This window comes from Patella vulgata, chromosome 5 (genome assembly GCF_932274485.2).
Source record: "Patella vulgata chromosome 5, xgPatVulg1.2, whole genome shotgun sequence".
NCBI lineage: Eukaryota > Metazoa > Mollusca > Gastropoda > Patellidae > Patella > Patella vulgata.
In genome coordinates this window covers 21,212,396-21,232,521 of record NC_065883.2, presented here as the reverse complement: position 1 = coordinate 21,232,521, position 20,126 = coordinate 21,212,396, and the positions used below count along the sequence as shown (strand labels likewise).

Sequence of the window (20,126 nt, the reverse complement as noted above, 5' to 3'; positions counted from 1 at the left end):
CCGTTCAAATTGCAGGCGACAGCCAGATAAATTCTAACATGCATTATGTAAGATTTAGACAAAGAGCTGGCAGTTTTCATTATAATGGTTAAAAGATGTGTAACGAAAAGGGAATTTGTTGAAAATTTCAGAAAAATTACTTCATTTAAGACTTAAAGAAAGGCAGGTATAGGGCCTATAGCTCTTGAATAATGCTCCCCGATTCCATTCCAACGACTAGTTCTTCGGGCAAATTAGTTTGTTTTTTTTAATAACATCTAAATTCACATTATAGTCTATTATTTATAATCCAATAAATCGCCAGAAGAATGGGATAACAGCACTATAGAAAACGGTTTTACTCCGTTATATTGCGATGTCCAAAGTCAAACTATCAAAAGTAACACATTTATGCCACGCGATAGGCCTAACATATCGGTAATATTTATTTTATTTAGTACCCACCACCCCTCCCCGCGAATTATTACTAACTAGTCTGATACCTCTTTCGTGTAACGGTAAATGAGAGTTATCCTTTATAATTCACACGTCATCGTTACTAGGGAAACATTTTAAATGGCGACCACAACAAGCAGGTGCTTGTTTAACGGCAAGTGAACCGTAAACACAGATAACAAACCCACTCAAAACATAACGGGATTTAAATTGAATTTTAGGACGTATTAAAGGTAATAGTTAACCCTATGTGATTTTATTTCATTTAATGCAAGGTAGCCTGCACTTGTCGTCGCCAGATTCTAAAAAATAAACCGAAAAAAAACCCCGTAATCATGAGATAAAACTAAAATAGCCTAATAGAATTAGAAACTACACCATTGAAATTATTTATAGGCTTCTGTGTGCTCGGGTGTTTTGTTTGACAGTAAATTTATACACTGAATGGTTCACGACACATAGACCAAATGTCAACAATTCAATTCAGTGTATAAAATTATTTACTGGTGAACAAAACACTGATTAGTTTTTACCCTTTTTGAGACTAATAAATATATGCGGAAAACATAAAATCGACGAAAAGTTCTATTTTACATGATTTGTGCCACATCTAAAATAAGATGCCTGCAACATACATGTGACCAGTCCTAAATATCCTTTGTTTATTCTTGTAGACACTGTACAACAATAATGGAAAAACAAGGAAAGAAAGGAAAGGGTAAAGGTGAGCTGTTAATTTTATAGCTTTTTAAGAATTTAATTATTTTATCTTTATTTATTTTAATTTCTCGGTGGTGTGCGTGTGTGTGTGTTTGGGGGGGGGGGGATGGATGGCCGAATGGTTAGTACGCGCGTGCTGTATCATAAGGTCTGCCATTGAGTCAACTGCCGTGGTTTCGATTCCCCGGTTGTACATAACAAGGAGTAGGGTCGCCTGTCCAACCTCGTGAGTTTTCTCTGGGTCTTCCGGTTTCCTCCCATATGTTAGTCCTGAAATGACCTAGTTTGTGTTGAGTGGACGTTAAATCCCATTTCTCTCTCTCTTAAGAAAAGTTGATCACAGAATATAATTTATGTTATTGTCATCATCAAATTATCTTTGTTGGAATAGTAGTAATGTTATATATCAGAATAAACTTATACTTTTTTCACCCAGTTTGTTTTGATAAACTTATACAATAATTTCAGTAAAAAGAAAAACTTCTGTTAATAAAGAGAAACCTGCTGTTGTTGATAAACCTGACGATGAAACTGAGACACAACAAGGAGCATCTTCTTCATCACCCCCACCACAAGAAGCAACAACTTCATCACCACCCCCAACACAAGCCACATCTTCATCACTGACTTCATCAGTGACTTCATCAGTGACTTCATCACCAACTCAAGGTAAGGTGTTTGAAATAGGATTGTACCATACGTTAGTCCTGAAATGACATGGTTTGTGCCACACTGATCAGCAGTGAATTTTCGCTAGGCCGCTACAATCACTGATAAGGATGACATCGATGCAACTTAATGAGTCCCAAATATTAACATTTTTCTTCCGTCAAATTAAATTCTAAAACATTTTTTTCATTTATTAGAAAAATAAATAAAGAGGCTTGAATTATTTGTAGGTAAAAATCATTTCCTATTTAGTGTAAATGTGTATTAAGATAAGTAAAATTCACCATTTAGCCCTGAATCAGTAACGTCTTATGTAAACAATGCACGCGCTATTGAGCCAATGATTGACGCTGTGTGATGTTACGTCACGTATCGAAACAGTCATCTGTTACAGAGATATTAGAAGATCTCTGTGAAACAGATTGGGTTTGTGCATGGGACTCAAGATCAAACCCATACGGATAGTATCACAGGATTGAGAGAAGGGCTTGCTAGAGTTGCTCTCACTAAATTAACCAGATTTATTTATCTGGGGAAGCACCTTTATTAATTGTAACCAATCTTTGCATGCAAGTTGACTGGTGAAACACACCCCCCCCCCCATTCACAACCTCTCAATTCATCGTACCGGAATGTTGTCCCTTTATAGTCTATTGGAATATTTTGGGTTATTTTCTTCTGTTTCTCCAGAAACCAGATTAGATATGGATGGACCATCTGTAACTGTGGATCTTGAGGAGGAGGCAGGGGAAGCAGGGGAGAAGAAAGACACAACTCTACAAGCTGAAAATACAGAGGATATGATTAAACCAATCCGTGAGGAAACCAATATAGATATACCACAAATAGAAACACAAGAAACAATTAAAACAACAGAGGTATGTATTTTATATTTGGGACAGAGAAAAATTGTGTTCAATGTCCTCTCAAAACAAACTATGTCATTTTCTAACTAACACTAACATATGGTACAATTTTATTTCAATAATTAGCAGTGGGCAGTAATCAGAGAACCTGGATTAAATCCACCATTAGGCAGGCAACTTACAAGCGTGGGATCGAAACCTTGTGATCTAAAGCACTCGTGTTCGATCTCTTGATCAATCCCACCCTTGTTTTAATATACCTGGACTTGACATGTCTCATGAAATGACAAGCCAATCTTTGGTTATGCAGTTAGACATCAGGGTGACCTTCGGTTGCACGGATTTTCGCACTATAGTTCAACCTGTGGTTGTGACCAGCCATACCATATGATAGAGCACAGTCGGGATAGTTCAGACTATAGTCGCAACTACAGTCTACATCCGAAGGTCGCCCAGACAATATGTACTCACGTCAGCCTAAATCTGTAGCATCCTATAACGGTGATCAATTTCTGTGTGTTATGTATTTTATCCACAATGTTGTATGATATTTTATTGTATAATTACAGACAATAGAAACAGAATCAATAGATTTTTCTAACATCAACCCAGAAGATTACGGTTTACAAGTCAACGAAGATGATCTACCATCTGATTTTATTTACGGTAAAAATCTTTCACCTCTCTTTCATCTTTGAACGAGAAAGTTCATCGAGATTTTATGACGTGGTTCCCTTTTATCAGTGATGCAGGACAACAGGGCCTGGCAAGGGACAAACGTATAGTCATTCAGCAGGGACGAAAAAAACCCGAAGTCCTGTGTACGCATTGGTGTGCGCACATAAAAGAACCCTTCAAAGTTTGAATTCGATATAAGAGTAGGGCGCAGTGCTGCTCCCCGGGCAAAATATCCCTCACAGAACGCCGCTGTATGGCGTATACCCATCTTCACTAGCCCAGTCGGTGCAGAACATTCCATGTCTCATTCATCTGAGGCTCATTGATATTATATGATATTTGATTATGATTTTCATTGATATTGTAAGTTGTAAATTGTTATTCTTCAATTTATAACAAAAAGATATCACAGATTGAATAATATTTGACTTTGGGACTTATTTTTGTTTTCAGAACCGCCACCTCAAACTGACCTACCAGATCTGTATAATTTATTGGCTACATTAGAAGAAGGTGATGGTGAACTTGTGACGAAAAAGAATCCACCATCTTTATTTGCAATACCCGAGCACATCCCAAATTATACAAGAATATCAGGTAGGTTGAATTTGTGCAAATCGTATGCAATTTACTGATTGTGATTGAATGTTAGTTTTTATACTCCTGCATTTTAAAACTGTTGGGAGCCACAGTGGCTCAATGAGTAAGACACTGGCTCGCTAACCTGGAGGTCCTCCGTTCGATCCCTGCATTGACCGAGAAAGTTCATCGGGATTTTCCGGCGTGGTTCCCCCTTGTCAGTGATGCAGGGCAGAAGGCCTGGCAAGGAACAACGTATAGTCTTACGGATGGAACGAAACCGAGGCCCCGTGTACATACAGTGGTGCAGGACGAAGGTCCTGGCATTAGGCAACGTATAGTCGTTTGGATGGGATGAAAAACTGAGGTCCCGTGACACATTGGCGTGCACATAAAAAAAAACCTTGTCGGTTTGAATTCGATATAAGATCAGGCCATAGTGCTGCTGTCCGTCTTCATAGCACAGTCGGAGCAGAACAGTAGGACGTTAAACCCCATTTCATTTCATTTAAAATTGTCATACTGCTGTCACCTCTGTCTGTACAACTCTTGCTCATATTTCTTGTTAGTACAATAGAAGCTGCAATAATCCATATATCTTTTTGAAATTGATATAGGTTGTTTATCTCATTGAAACGAAGAAGTCTTGATTTTCAATATTTTTAGATAATCACTACCAGAGTAATGTACCTTTATTATTAAATCTTGTTAAAACTTAAAGGCTGCAATTACTAACCTATCTTTCTGAAAAAATGTATATTGGATGTCTATTCATCCTATTAAAAGGACGTATTCAATTGAGTTGCTGATGAGCTTGTGTTTTGATACCTGGCAACTTATGCTTGATATTGAAAGAATGTACCAAATTGGCATGAATATAAGCTTTTTCTATACTTAAAATAAAGATGTGACGTCATGGATGTATGGGCAACTTGCCAATCGTACATTATCGATACTAGATGAAATATTGGACTCACATGATGCATTTCATTGAAAAGCACGTGCGGGATAGTGTCTGTATTTTAAGTTGTTTAATGGTCTCGAGCTAAAGACATTATGTAGTATATTGAAACAGTGTCAATATATTACTTAATGTCTCACTCTCGACCACTAAACCATACATATTGTTGGTTTGGTATAAACAGTGTAGCCATTTGTATTTTTAGAGTTACGTCTACAGATTGAAGATGACGAGCTAAAACAATATGTATCTCGCTTTGATACTGGAGTAAAAGATGACGTGGTGATGTTAGGAAAGATTCCATTGGAGGAAATCCAGGAGGAGGAAAGGAGACTGAGAGATGAACATGTTCTATATTTAGAACAAGAGTCGTTGTTAGCACGACAAAGAGAAGAACATTTATTACATCGTGAGGAAGAAGCAAAAACACGAACAGCCAAGTTTGTTAAAGATAAAAGAGCTGATATAGCTAGACGTGAGGTGAGTTAAATATCATGCTGTCTGGATGTACGGTAGTCATATTCTTCGGGAGCCACAGTGGCTCAGTGAGTAGGATGTTGGCCCGCTGACCTGGTGGTCCCGTGTTTAAGCCCTATGATGGCTGAGAATGTTCATCAGGATTTTCAGACGTGGTTTTCCCCCTTGTCAGTGATGTAGGATGGATGGCCTGGCAAGGGTCAACGTATAGTTATTTGGATGGGATGAAAAACCAAGGTCCTGTGTACACATTGGCGTGCACGTAAAAGAACCATTGACAGTTGGAATTCAAAATAAAGAGGAGACCGTAGCGCAGCTGTCCAGGCAAAATTTTCCTAATAAAACACTGCATGGCATATGCCCGTCTTCATTAACCCAGTAGAAGCAGAACAGTAGGACGTTAAACCCCATTTCATTTCATTTCATTTTCTTCTTCTGATCATAGAAATAACAATATCTTAGTCCAAGAAAAGCATTACGTACATGTGTTGCAGCCAGAATTGTGTTGCAAACATATTGCAATACCACCAGATAGTATTGCAATATATGTATTATGAAAAACTTGCATACATTTATGGACTTTTGAAATAAAATTTCGGAAAATATAAAACTATAATTTGAAGGCAGTAATTTTTTTTTTAAAATCATGAGGGTGGCAATGGGGCAGATAGAATTTGACCAATCTTAACTATTATCTAAGTGGTTTTAAAATAAATTTTATAAAATATTTGTTTTCTATAGGAATTATTGAGACAACGTGAGAAGTTAATGTTAGATCATATACACAAGGCTTTCCGTAGAGCAGAAAGTCAGCTGATTGGAACATTGGAAAAACGCAAAGGAGAGGTCAAGGTAAGATCAGATAATCAATCAACTTTGTAACGTTATTTTTTACTTTTACCATGAAATGCAAAAGTATGAAGTGAAAATACTTTTTTGTTATTTGATAATTTATTTCAGAAATTTCATATTATTTGTTTTTAATTGTTTCAGACTTTATATGGTGATTTGATGTTAGAAGATGGTCATTATGGAGGGTCAAAAGGTCGAAGGTGGAAAGTTGATTGGAACAGAACTCCACAGCCAATACAGATAAATTTAAAATGTTTACGTGGTGTTAAAGATAAATTACCAGGTAAATACACCAAAAATCAGAATTTTTGATAAATGTTACAAAACTTAGCATTGACCGGCACTTTTTGGACACATCACTCCTGCCCCAACCATCTAAAAATACGTGATATGTTGGTGTTGCATTTCTAGAAGTTCTTCGAGAAAAATTTAGACCGTAGAAAGTCCCAGAGGACAAAATTTCATAACCAGTAGACACGATTGCTTGAAGACTAAAGGGAAATAACTCAGGGTTCATCTGACAATAATTATACAAGGTTTCTGAGGATTAATGAATGATCAAAAAACGATGTCTTAAAATTGCACAATAAAATACAGACAGAACAAACAGTAAAGGAATAAAATGTACAAAAGATCTTAGCTTCATGAACTTACAGTAAAAATTATAGTTCTGTTGATCCTAAGACAATGTTTTGTATACATTTGGTTGTTTATGTTTTTTAAGCGGGAAGATATGTTATGATGGTGTCAATATATAACAGACTTGGGGGTCATACTATGCGCTGGTCAAAGTTGAAAGGTCAGAAATGGGGTGGGGCAACATTACCAATGTTTCATGAAGGAAACTTTCACAACACAGAGTTAAAGGTATGTTTTTCTTTAAACCATATTTCATCGCATTTCATTTTATTTTATTTAAAGGTAAATTGATCCAATATCACAATTTTTTAGATTTTCTTCATGATTACTAGATAGAAAATATTTTGATCAATTTAACTGGTTTCTCAAGTCAGATTTGTATTAGGATTATGAAAAAATCGTCCAAACGGAAAATACATAAAAAAGACCCTTTTAAATAAAAGCAGGGTACACTGTACTTAGTTTATGTCAAATGTGTAATGTTTAAATTCAAATTTTTTGATCTTCTTTGTTTATTTTGACAGATTGATCAAAGTTTGTTTACAGTTTTACCAGCTAAAGCTTCTTTACGACCTGGTATGATGTTAGTGTTTGAACTGTTTTTATTACGAGGATCAGTCGTACCAACAGATCGTGTCATATCGTGGGGATGTTTTCCTGTATGTGATGGTAGTTTTGATGTCATTGAAGGAAAGTGAGTAAAATTATGAATAACATCAAAGGTTTCTGTTCATTTTTAACAAATTAATTTTGAGAGATGGGCGCCAAAAGAAATTTGTCAAGTAAAAAGTATTAAAGTATTATCAAAAGTTCATGATTTTTTTTACATTGTTTCCCACTGTTCTAGATAAGTTGCAGGAAAGTGTTATAGCCTGGTGTACAAATTACTGATGCACCAAAGATCCCCTACGAATTGAAGTTGGATGTACTGTTGCTGTCTTGGCAGAATTCTCCCTTTGCATTAAACATGTGGTAGTAACCATAGAACGGTAGTAACTATTTCAGTTCGCCGTTGTCCGTGACAAGGAGTAGGGTCACCTGTCTAACATCGTGGGTTTTCCCTGGGTCCTTTGGTTTCCCCCACTGCTAAAGACCCCTACACCCATTTGAATTATGTAAATAAAATTGAACCATATATTAATCCCGAAATGACCTAGCATGTGTCGAGTGGATGTTAAACCCCATTTCTCTCTCTCTCTTTATGATATGAATTAACAAGAGATTCTCTTTATATTTCTTAAAGGTATAAGTGCAGCATGTTAAGAGGAGAAATGGATCCTGATATTGATAAACATGAAAAATTGGAAGAATTAATGGCTTCAGATATTGATCACTGGATGTCTAATCTTTATTTTGAAGTACTCAAATTACCCAGGTTAGTTTTCATCTTTTATGGAAGATAGTTGTTTGAGTTACATTTTAATGAATGAGACCTGCTTCGGATAGCTTAGAGTTCAAAATCTGTCTTATTGTAAGGTACATCAACATTCTTAGCACTAAACAAAGAAATGATAATTTTGTTAGAATTCATTAAATGAATATTTGTTTTATTATAATGTTTTGTTACAGATATTTAGCTGGTCAGAATGAATATGAAGTAGAATTACAGTTTACTTCAAGTTTAACCAGTTATCCTGATAGAATTAAAACAGGGTGGGACGAGAACCGGGATGGAGAGGATCCTGTTCCTGGATCAGTGTCTGATCTCAGTACCGGTACAGACAGTTTGCATGGTCCTAGGTTAGTTTTATTCTTCAACTTTTATTCTTCAGTGACTTGACTTTGCAAGTCTATAACTATAACAGAACAGCCACTGAATCACAAACTGCTTCAAGGCTGATAAAAGTTTTATGTAGAAAAACTAGAATTAAATTAGTGCACTGATATTGTTCATTACACACTAAGCAACTGTTGAGAACAGATTAGACATTAAAGGATGGTAAAATGACCTACACTCAGTACACTGACTTGAAGCTGTCTTGCAAAATGTGCTTAGTGGACAACAGCCTTTACAAATAGTGTCAAGTTTTGAGCATAAGAAGTTTATCCTTACCAGAATTGATACATCACACATCTTTACCTATGGCAATTATGAATTATGGTTTTGTCACAAAGGTTATTTGAGTGTAGTTAATAGAGTTTATATTATATTATATTATATATTACATCTATTTATATAACAGAGTTTGTGTTATATTACAGTACATCTAGTTATATAATAGGGTTTATATTATATTACAGTACATCTAGTTATGTAATAGGGTTTATATTATATTACAGTACATCTAGTTATGTAATAGCCTAGGGTTTATATTATATTACAGTACATCTAGTTATGTAATAGCCTAGGGTTTATATTATATTACAGATATAGAGTTTACATTACAGTACATCTAGTTATATAATAGAGTTATATTGAGTTAATTACAGTATATCTAGTTATATAATAGAGTTTATGTTATGTTACAGTACATCTAGTTAAATAAAAGATAATAGAGTTTATATTGAGTTAATTACAGTATATCTAGTTATATAATAGAGTTAATGTTATATTACAGTACATCTAGTATAAGTATCAACAGTGGAGAAGCCAGCACAAGTGAAACTGTCAACAGATCAGATGCTACAACTTCCAAAATAAAACTTAATAAACCGGTAAATTTATTGGAAATTTATTAATTGGTCCCAATTATTCATTAAATTTTCATGAGTTAATCCAGGCTAAAATGTAACTTAGAAAACAAGACCAAAATAAAACAACAGTACATAGGGCCTAATCTCCCAGCTTGGGTTCAGTTGGATTAAAGATACATTATATTATTAACATACACTGGTTACCTCTAATAAAAACAGCAGTGCATTTCCGCAGTTTTGTATTGTTTCTGAATATCCCCTACTTTGTTTGAAAAGTATATTATAATTTGCAAGAGATAAAAAAAATAGTTGTTAATCAGTGGCTTTAACTACTAGTTCTTCATCATTGGTTTATAAAAAAAATACTGTTTGATAGTCTATTCAATAAACAGCCGTTGTTAATTCTCCCAATTTTTTTAAAAACAAAGATGACTGAAAAGTTCTATATCTTACAGAAAGGAAAATCTGGGGCTAGATCAACCAGTACTAATGTTGTATCTAGAATTATACAGAAAGATTTAAAGAAACATGATGATGAGTTTACAGATGATGATACAGATGAATCAGATGATGTACTAGCTATTAAACGACAACAAACTTTTAAACCACATAAAACATTGCCAGGAGTTTATTATAAGGTAATGATAGTAATATCAGATTCTATGTGAATTGAATTCTGCTGATCATCCAAAGAAAAATCAGCAAGTAATCAGTCATAAAATTCATACACTTTCTGCCTTGAATTTGATTCTCTAATGATGATTGGTTGCGTCTATACAGAAAATGGGGCATGTAGGATGTGGGTGACATTTCTTAGTTACATGAGTGATTATTGACCATTTTATCACCCATGTTAACTGTTGGCCTTCTATTTTGTGGGAAAAATCAGTGCATGCTTTCAAAGTTTTAAGTTATGGAATTTAAACAAAGCATCACTCATAAGATTCAAGGGGTTATTTATTTACCAAGACCCCAAAGAATAAAAAATAATTTGGTTTGGCCCAATGGAGGACTTTAAGTATACAGTTGGAAAATGTTTTACTTTAATTTGAATAGATTAGCTGTTGGTAAGTGTCCATACAAAATTCTGCTTAGTTTTAAAAATAATTTAGCCTAGTCTCCAGGATGCAACAGTGAAATATTCAGATATTAAATTATATCATAGAAAATTATAAAATATAGTGTATTTGTTTATGTTTATAGCATTACCGTAGTAACCCCGCTGACAGTTATTTTAAGAGACTGTACACCATGTTACCACAGACGCAAGTCCTAGCTCCCAGACAGAAGAAGAAAAAACTGACACATGTAGAGGAACTAGAAGAACATACCTTCTCTGTCAAGTAAGTAAAAAAATAAATCTCTGATGATCAGTTTAGTTGGAATGTGTCTCTTGAGAGAAATGTAAAGTAATGGGGTTTAACATCCATCTTTTTTTAACTGTCCAACCTCACGGGTTTTCTCCGGGTCCTCCGGTTTCCTCTCACTGCTAAAGACCCCTATACTCAAGGAAATTATTGAAATAAAATTGAACCATATGTTAGTCCCGAAAAGACCTGGTTTGTGTCGAGTGGACGTTAAACTCTGTTTCTCTCTCTCTCTTTTTTTTGCACTGACTGAGCTAATGAAGAAGGGCATACACCAACAGTGTGCTATGAAGGAATTTTGAATCTTGGGAGAAAGGAGAGAGGGAGATAAAAGGGGTTTAACGTTCAGTAGTAAGGGGTTTCTGTGGAATATTCCCTTTCCCCACCTTTTGCCTTGTTTGTAAACATATGTACATTACAATATAAACATACGATTTTAGGGTGTGCATGTAATAGGTTCACATCCAAATCAGGCCTCCTATATTTACATTCGAGATGTTTCATGTTGGTATTGGTCATCTTTGAGTTCAGGGTTATACATTGTATTCATATTGTGTGGCATCAGGGATTATTTTTTTAATTTGACCAGGAAGAAAATACAGATTTGTTTCGATCAAACAGTCTAGAGCATAATAAAAACAAATCAAGGGGGATCTACTAATACTCACACTTAAATTAACTTTATATCTGTAACACAAATTTTACTGTTTGATTATTTCCTAATCATAGTGTGGAGTTATTTGATGAACCTTTATAGAATTAGGTTACAAAATAATAATTACCTAGCAATTGACTACAGTGGAGCACAGTTATAACCATGAACCGCAAGTAGCATCACTCCAAAACCAGAAGTGGGAGTCCATCGCCAATAGGCCTATGTTACTCTCCGATCAGAGGTACCCCATTACACCAATTGTCAGCCTCGGGACAGCCCTAGTGTAGCCACCAACCCTGAACAGACAGACAGACAGACAAACGACAGTTACAAATATTAGTATAGATATAGACTACAATCTTCTCTGTTCTTTGTTACAGGTTACCATATAGTGGGAAAGGACGTCTGGCTCATGCTGGTCGTGAAAAGTTAAACTATATAGCTCGACAGTTCTTAGCTGAGATTGGTTTATCTCAATGGCGTAGCAGGGAATTTTGGGGAATGCTGCTTCTTTTTCTTATCATTTTCTTTATTCGAATGTTTGCTCATTATTTCGGTCAGTGGCTGTTCCTCAATGCCATTGAGATTCCTATTAACAAGTAAGTACAATCTATTACAAGGGCGCGGGAATGGTGGGGCTATGGGAGCAACTGCCCCCTGTTCTCTAAAGTACTGGGCAATTGCCCCTCTGTCTTTACATTTTTGCGAGCTGTTCTTTGAAATGTATTTCAGCAATACATCTTGACAAGCCTTTGTGCAGAGATGGTTCAGTTGGGTCACTCTTTGAGATGAAACCTTGGATTCGAGAATTGTGTTCGATATGTATATGACAAAGTGCACCAAGTCGATTCTTGTATCTAAGTGTTCTTAGTTGATGGGGTCTGTATGGTAAACGTGGGCCCGAAAACGTCAGATTTCATCGTTTCTGTGCCAGAATTTAAAATATTGCTTGATGTAAATCCTATCCCCCCCCCACCACTCAGAAGTTCCAGAGCCTCTGATCTATTGTCTACAAAGATTTATTATCACAGTGTGTAATAGACAAAGCTTGAAAACAGAACAATAAATTTAATTAGTAGCCTTAGATATAGTGTGCTGTTTGAAAAGACAGTGTATACAGCCCATACATTATTATCTGCTGTGTGTAAAAGAGAATTGGCAAAAAAAACAAAAAGAATATTACAATGCCAAATTTGTATTTTTAGCTTATAGCCTCTTACCATCAGACGTTTATTTATTACAGATTTGACTTCTATCCATATACAGTAGACTTGAACTATCAGCCTACACTACTAAGAGCAAGAGAAGAGATTGGTGTAGTGATACTGGGACCTATGTTGAATATTCTTATCTTTACGTTAATGGTTATCTTCGCTTGGATTAGTCCAAAATTATTTGGTCTTTTCCCAGACCTGTTTTCGAAGTTTGTGCTATCGTTTGGTTTGATGACTTTCCTTAATCCACTTTTAATTTTGATTGTTGACTGTAGTCTGTTGGTAAGTAAATAGTGAAACATATTTTTTTTTATCGAGATGCCGTAAGCTGGGTTTATATAGATTCAGATGTTTACACTGTTCGCTCCCAAAAGTGATACTGCACAGTTATATGTGGAACTCCTGGTCACCATATGTCACTTTAGTGAAAGCCATGGTGGCTATGTGAGTAAGATTCTGGCTTGCTAGCCTGGAGGTCACAGGTTTGCTCCCGTTGCACATGCTGGCCGCGAAAGTTCATCAGGGCTTTCCTGCGAGGTTTCCCCTTGACAGTGGTGCAGTACGGAGGACCTGACAAAGACAGCTGTCTAGTCATTCAGATGGGACAAAAAGGTGCCTTGTAGCCTACACATTGGCATGCATGTAAAAGATCCCATGGCAGTTGGAATTCGATATAAGAGTATGCTGTAGCACACTGTATGGTGTATGCCCGTCTTCAATTGCCCAGTCGGAGCAGAACAGTAGGACATTTAAGCCCATTTCATTTCATTGTTACTATAGTGTACCATTAAGGAAATGAAATTGACTTTAACGTCCTACTTATATAGCTGCACCAACCGAGCTAATGAAAAAAGGCAAACACCATGCGGTGTGCTATGAAGGATATTCCAAGCTATCATGGGATCTTTAACATGCTGCCAATGGTATATGTGGGACCTTGTAATTTTTTAGTCCCATCCTAACTACTATATTCCTTTTCCTGCAACACTAACAAGAGGAAACCAGGCTGGAAAATCCAGAGAAACTTTCTTGTCCAACACTGGAATTGAACCTGGTAATTCCTGGTTAGTGATGCAGCACCATGCCCATCAAGCCACTGTCTCTCTTTATGGCCATTTTGGTCTGCTTATATTCCATTTTGGAAATGTCAACAAGGTTTAACAAGTACACAATCTTTTGAAATCCCCTTTTTGTTATTTTCAGTTAATAAATTCTCCTTTTTTATTTGACTTACAGAGGTACCAGGACCAATCAACAAAACCAATTGCCGATTTCGCTAAACTATGGTGGCATTTTGATCGTTCTCAGGGTTCGGGCCTAGCAGGACTTTTTATCACCCTGTTCCTTTATTCTTTTATTGGACTTCTGACTGGTGCCATTCTTTATATGTACTTTTTAAGGTAAATATAGGGTTAATTAATTTCTCTTGATCTTAAATGAAAGCATATCATTTGAAGTATATTGACCAGTCCTGACAATTGGAAAATGAAATGACCAGCTAAGAATTTATTGTCAATCATTTTAGATACCATAAAATTAAGAATTTTACAAATATTCACCTTACATCAGTGCAGATGTCATTTAATTTTTTTTTCTTTGGAAAAACAATCAGAAAATAATTTGAAGATGAGTCAATGCTAAATTCTGAAAAACATTCGACCAAGGTGAACCTGCATTTTAAGTTTTCATTGTATTTTTTTTTTCATCTTCATCCAACGTAAATTGATTATATGTCGTCTAATTTGTAAATTGTCCATCGGTAGTAGTCCCCAAGCAACAGAAAAAAGTAAAATAGTTTAATCCAGCCTTTATCATCTGATGATTTTTGAAGGATCTTGTTCTTTCTACCCCATTGGTATCACTGCCATTCAATCAGAGATTCTTCACTTATTTAATGTACTTATAGCTTTTAGTAAGGAGTTCATTTGTTGCTGTCTTGGATATTATTTATTACATGCTGGTACTATTAATGTAATAGTAGGCTACCATTATATAATAAATAATAGACTCTACCGGTAACAGACTGAAATATCAGAATTCGTTCCAGACATGTTTTTCTGACTATAACAAAGTCTTGATAGTATAGATTTTCTTTATATTATATTGATAGATTACATAACAATGGCAGAATGTTGGATATATTCTGGAGGCTACATGGTGAAGAAGATTTTTTCTTTGTGCCATATGATTTAGAGATGTCGAATCAAGAACTATGTTATATATGTCGTAAAGCCGAGAAATGGCGTGGTGAAGAAGGTGAAAGAAGAAAGATTGCGGTGTATGATTATATTTGGGAGGAAGATGAGGTAGGTTTACAAAACCTATTGATGTATTTAATAATTCCTTATTTATCTACAGTAACAGTAAAACAATAATGAAAAGAAATGGCATTTAACATCCTACTGTTCTGCTCCGGGCATAACGCCATACAGTGGGCTATGAGGGAAATTTTGCCAGGACAGCTGTGCCATGGCCTACACTTATATCGAATTCCATCAGCCAAGGGATCTTTTACGGGCACACCAATGTGTACACGGGACTTCGTTTTTCGTCCCATCGATCTGAATGACTATATATTGTCCCTTGCCAGATCCTCCGTTCTGCACCACTGACACGGGGGAACCACGCCGGAAAATCCTGATGAACTTTCTCTGCCTACACCGGGATCGAACACGGGACCTCCAGGTTAGCCAGCCAACGTCTTACACACTGAGCCACCGTGGCTCCCACAGTATACTGCATGGTTTTATAGTCACACAGAGATCAATGGAAATTTTTAAAAAGTTTGTTTCATGGAGTGGGGCTTTGGTGCGCTTTAGATCAAAAGGTCTGTAATTTAGTCAAGTGACAAGGAGTAGGGTCACCTGCCTAACTTTGTGGGTTTTCTCCGGGTTGCCTGTTTCCTCCACTGCTAAAGAAACCTACGCACCCGCAAATAGTTAGTGGTTGTAACTACATTTAGATACTGATCACTAAGATTGGTGCTCATTGTTGACAAGATTACATCTTGGTTAGCTACTAGTCAGTAATTAAAGAATCAGTCCATGTTATGTTGCTATCGGTTACCATATTGTTTAAAAATGGAAACTTTATTTGTATTTAACCAGGTAGAAGAAAGTATTTGGGATGAACAGGGAATAGAAAGAGTTGAGAAGAAAGAAGGAAAGAAAGAGATCACCACCCATGTTTCAATACATACATTACATCTAGATGGCCTGAGAGAATTATATCGCCATTTTCTACGCCTTCCAGATGGTGCTATTGTAGAGGTCAGTAAATAAACTTGGATATGTTATTATAAATAGTAATAGACAATATTCTGTTATAACTTGTGGGGGATGGGTGCCGTAGATAAGACCTCTGAAGTCTGTGAATGCGGTACCACAATTGTAGGGTCAACGTTCTAACCTTGTGGATTTTCACTGGCTGTTTCTTTCCAATGCTAATATAAGCAACACTGTGTGCATGAGAAGTCCTTTCAAAACATTCAGATTTTGACCAGCTGATGACGGTGCTGCTGCAGTGTTTGTATGTTTCATCACCTATCTATCAAAAGATCATGTAGAGAACAGATAACTCTCACTACAAATAGAGACATTCCAGACATTTTATTAGAACATTTATTACTTGTATATTACAGGTATTTGGAGATGTATCCATACCTGGTATGGATAAAGATGTTAAGAAAGCTCTAGAAGACGGATCAAAAAATCTGGAGAAACTTATGGGATCACAAATGAGTTTGTCAAAGGTACAATTTTCTCTCTTCTCCATTACTGACTGAATTCTTTTCAGACGAGGGTCTGTCATTGAGTCAACTGGTGTGATTTTTTTAGAAGTGGGAGGAAATCGGACGACCCATAGAAAACCCATGAGGTTGGACAGACGACCTAACTCCTTGTCACTTACAACCAGGGAATCGAAACCACGCCAGTTGACTCAATGACAGACCTTATGATACAACGCGTACATGCTAACCATTCGGCCATCCATCCCGCCTGCATATAATGGCTGAGAATGTTGAATTTGGATTCAAAAAAGGTACAATGGACATATAATCTATGTGAAATAATTATCATTAGCTTCAGTCATTATTTGACTAATAAATGTAATTTTGAATTTTTTAACAGATAAAAGGACGCCAGACTGTAGTGACTAGAGCAGGTTTTACACCAGGTGTTAGTCCTACACCCAGTTCACAATCGAGTGACAGTATCGACATGAAAAAAACAGTGTGAGGTATTCTAGGCACTTTTTAAGTAATTTCACCAACAGTATTTAATGATAAGTGCTTTATTAATCAAAATGTTTTCCAAATCAAAATGGCTGCTGGCTCTCATTTGTCTTTCTTAATTGACTGTTTGTCTGTTACTGTTAATGAAGTTATTATGTAAAGAAATAAGTTCTTATCTTCTATGTTTTATTAAAGAGAGCAGTTTTTGTGACATATCAACAGAAAGCAGAATTCTTTGATTGTTAATGAGACGATTTAATAATCTTTTAATAAAGTGATTTAATGAATTGTTAATGAGATGATCTAATAATCTTTTAATGAGACAATTTAGTAATCTGCTAATGAGACGATTTAAAAATCTGCTAATGAGACAATTTAATCATCTGCTAATGAGACGATTTAATCATCTACTAATGAGACGATTTAATACATTCTTGAAGAGACTATTCAAAAAATTGTTAATGAGACATTTTAATGAATTGTTAATGAGATGTTTTAATGCATTGTTAATGAGATTTTTTAATGAATTGTTAATGAGACATTTTAATAATATGACGATTTAATGAATTCTTAATGATATTTTTTGATAGTTTGTTGACAAAATGATTTAATGATTTAAAGTACAGTACGTGTATGTTCAAGGTTTGGGGTTAAAATTTGTTTTCGTATATATATATATTGTTATTGATTTTAATTTAAGCTGTGATATTTTTTTATTTCTTTCATATTTTTGTACATGTATTCTCATAACTCCTAAAATTATTGAATTTGTTAAATTGGCTATATTTTAACAGCATGGAATATTTAGATATTTTTTAAAACGACGATTATACACCAAAGAAAGCTGTGAAAATTATGATTTTTTACAAATGAATTAATTATTGAAAACACCTATATGTCAAGTAAATTATTTATTTATTATCTGTGATATTTTTTTTATGATAACTTTTACTCCGTAAATCAAAATTTACAAAATTGTTGTGATTATTGCTTGTAAATATGGTATCAAAATGTTACAAGTATGTGATTTTCTTCAACTTCTTGGTATAAAGAAAAGCTTTTCTTAGGTCTGATATTTACAGAGCTGGATTTAGTTTGTGAAAATTTGTTGTAAAAAATAGAATTAATCTCAAGTTAGTGACTTTCAGTTCTATCCTCACTCAAAATTATATGTGATGTACAGGTACCCTCATATTCAAAACTATAAGCGCCTCTGTACAGCAAAAACTGAAAGTTACTTTTTTTCACAACAAATTCTTATAACTTAAACAGGGTATCAATGTTATTTACAACTAATTGCAATCAAAAATGATTACAACAATAGATGATTTGAACTCTGAACCTGTCCGATCTCATTTCCGGACCAATGGACTGTCACACTCTATTACTATTTTTCTGATAGTGCAATATAGAATTTCATATTACTCAGAAGTGCAATAAATGCATGGAACTTTTAACTTTCACAGTTAGGCTTGTATTTGCAGGTGTTTTCATATAACGGGCGAAAACGCGTATATGGAAAACAAGCTTCACAGGGTGCAAACCTGTTTGAAGTATTTATGTAAAATTTATAAGAAGTGAGGGCACATTATGACTTTCTATCATAAGATAATGTTTTTACAACTAGACTATCAAATCTTTAAATTATTAAATCAAGCAGTTATTTAAACCTACACTGTTTTATTATAATCAAAACCATTGAATATTTTTTATATTAATGTATTTTATGCTTTAAAATAGGGTGCAACAATTTTTTTTAAAAGATTTATGAACAATTTAGGCCATCTCCCCCAAAATAATAACTCGATTCTGGCCATCTGTTTTAAACCTCTGCTTCTTGCACAATTTAATTAACTTTTTCTGACTTAACAAATGGTTATAGAGAAAAACATGTAGAGACAAACTCAGTTATAATTCAAAGCAGATTAAATTGTAGTCTTGACTGCTCCAGTTCATCTACAAAAATATTTAGTTGGACAAAAAGGTATAAATTTGCTGTACAGTGTCAAAGGTCATATGGAGATTTTTGTACCTGTTTTGTTTGGCTTTAATGGAACACGAATATTGACCTTTGCCCTCAGTAGAAGAATGCATGGCAACAATATTCCCTTTAGCAAACAGCCAGTCACCATAATTCATGCTATTTTTTCCAGACATGAATAATGATTTTATTAATTTGTTCAGATAGCAATTATGGATTGTTCAGATAGCAATTATGGATTGAAAGCTGTACAAGAAATAGTTGCACCCTTATTATTAATATATACATGTATGCTGCCAATACTATATTATTTTCTATACACTGGATGTAATCTCAATGCATAATAAAAATAATTTCAAGTGAAAGTTGCATGAAATGTGATATTTTTGCCTTCAATAGGATAGACAACCACTACATCTTAATATGATATTCTTGCCTTCAATATGATAGACCACTATATATTTCTGAAGGATAGGTTAAAAGCCAAGACTAATAGTAAATATAGGGTTAGGGCATAATTACATCTCATGACCTATGACGAAATCTGCTGTGGGTCTTGGTTTTTAGAACTTATCATAAAGGGGTATAACTCTGGTAGTATTTAATAACATGGACAACCCAGATCAATTTGAAAAAAAAGATACGGATTGTTGTGCCAACAAGAAATGTGAAGCAGACACCAATGTGTACACAGGACCTCAGTTGTCCATCCCATCCAAATAACTATACATTGGCCCCTCGTCCTGCACCACTGACAAGGAGGATGGGGGGTTGGATGGCTGAATGGTTAGCGTGCGCGCGCTGTATCATAAAGTCTGTCATTGAGTCGACTGGCGTGGTTTCGAATCCCCGGTTGTACGTGACAAGGAGTAGGGTCGCCTGTCCAACCTCGTGGGTTTTCTCCCACTGCTAAAGACCCCTACGCGCAAGCGAATTGTTGAAATAAAGTTAAACCATATGTTAGTCCCGAAATGACCTAGTTTGTGTCGAGTGGACGTTAAACCCCATTTCTCTCTCTCTCTCACTGACAAGGAGGAAACATGCCTGTCCAACCCATATGTGCAGATGAATTATTGTACATTGTTAGTCCTGAAATGACCTAGTTCCTTTTGAGTGTACTGCTAAACCAGTAGTTCCCACCATTATTTTCTAGGGAACCTATTGG

The 20,126-nt window shown here is 35.3% G+C and overlaps 1 protein-coding gene across 1 annotated transcript; it reads left to right on the top strand.

The window, feature by feature from the left end:
• Window positions 1-607: 607 nt before the first annotated feature.
• Window positions 608-19,320, top strand: LOC126820330 (uncharacterized). The gene is made up of 23 exons (XM_056100812.1): window positions 608-668; window positions 1,110-1,159; window positions 1,624-1,824; window positions 2,515-2,702; window positions 3,260-3,356; window positions 3,822-3,965; window positions 5,114-5,388; window positions 6,127-6,237; window positions 6,379-6,520; window positions 6,962-7,104; window positions 7,401-7,570; window positions 8,120-8,251; window positions 8,446-8,616; window positions 9,435-9,531; window positions 9,966-10,148; window positions 10,714-10,853; window positions 11,913-12,131; window positions 12,776-13,028; window positions 13,983-14,146; window positions 14,857-15,056; window positions 15,858-16,015; window positions 16,387-16,497; window positions 16,877-19,320. The coding sequence occupies exons 2-23, from the start codon at window positions 1,126-1,128 to the stop codon at window positions 16,982-16,984; spliced, it is 3,441 nt and encodes a 1,146-aa protein (XP_055956787.1). The 5' UTR covers window positions 608-668; window positions 1,110-1,125; the 3' UTR covers window positions 16,985-19,320.
• The last annotated feature ends 806 nt before the right edge of the window (window positions 19,321-20,126 follow it).

Excerpts from the sequence above, each read along its gene's own strand:
- LOC126820330 (XM_056100812.1), top strand. The coding sequence starts at position 1,126 with ATGGAAAAACAAGGAAAGAAAGGAAAGGGTAAAG. Across the intron at positions 8,617-9,434 it reads GACAGTTTGCATGGTCCTAG|TACATCTAGTATAAGTATCA; the intron begins GTTAGTTTTATT and ends GTTATATTACAG. Across the intron at positions 10,854-11,912 it reads GAACATACCTTCTCTGTCAA|GTTACCATATAGTGGGAAAG; the intron begins GTAAGTAAAAAA and ends TCTTTGTTACAG.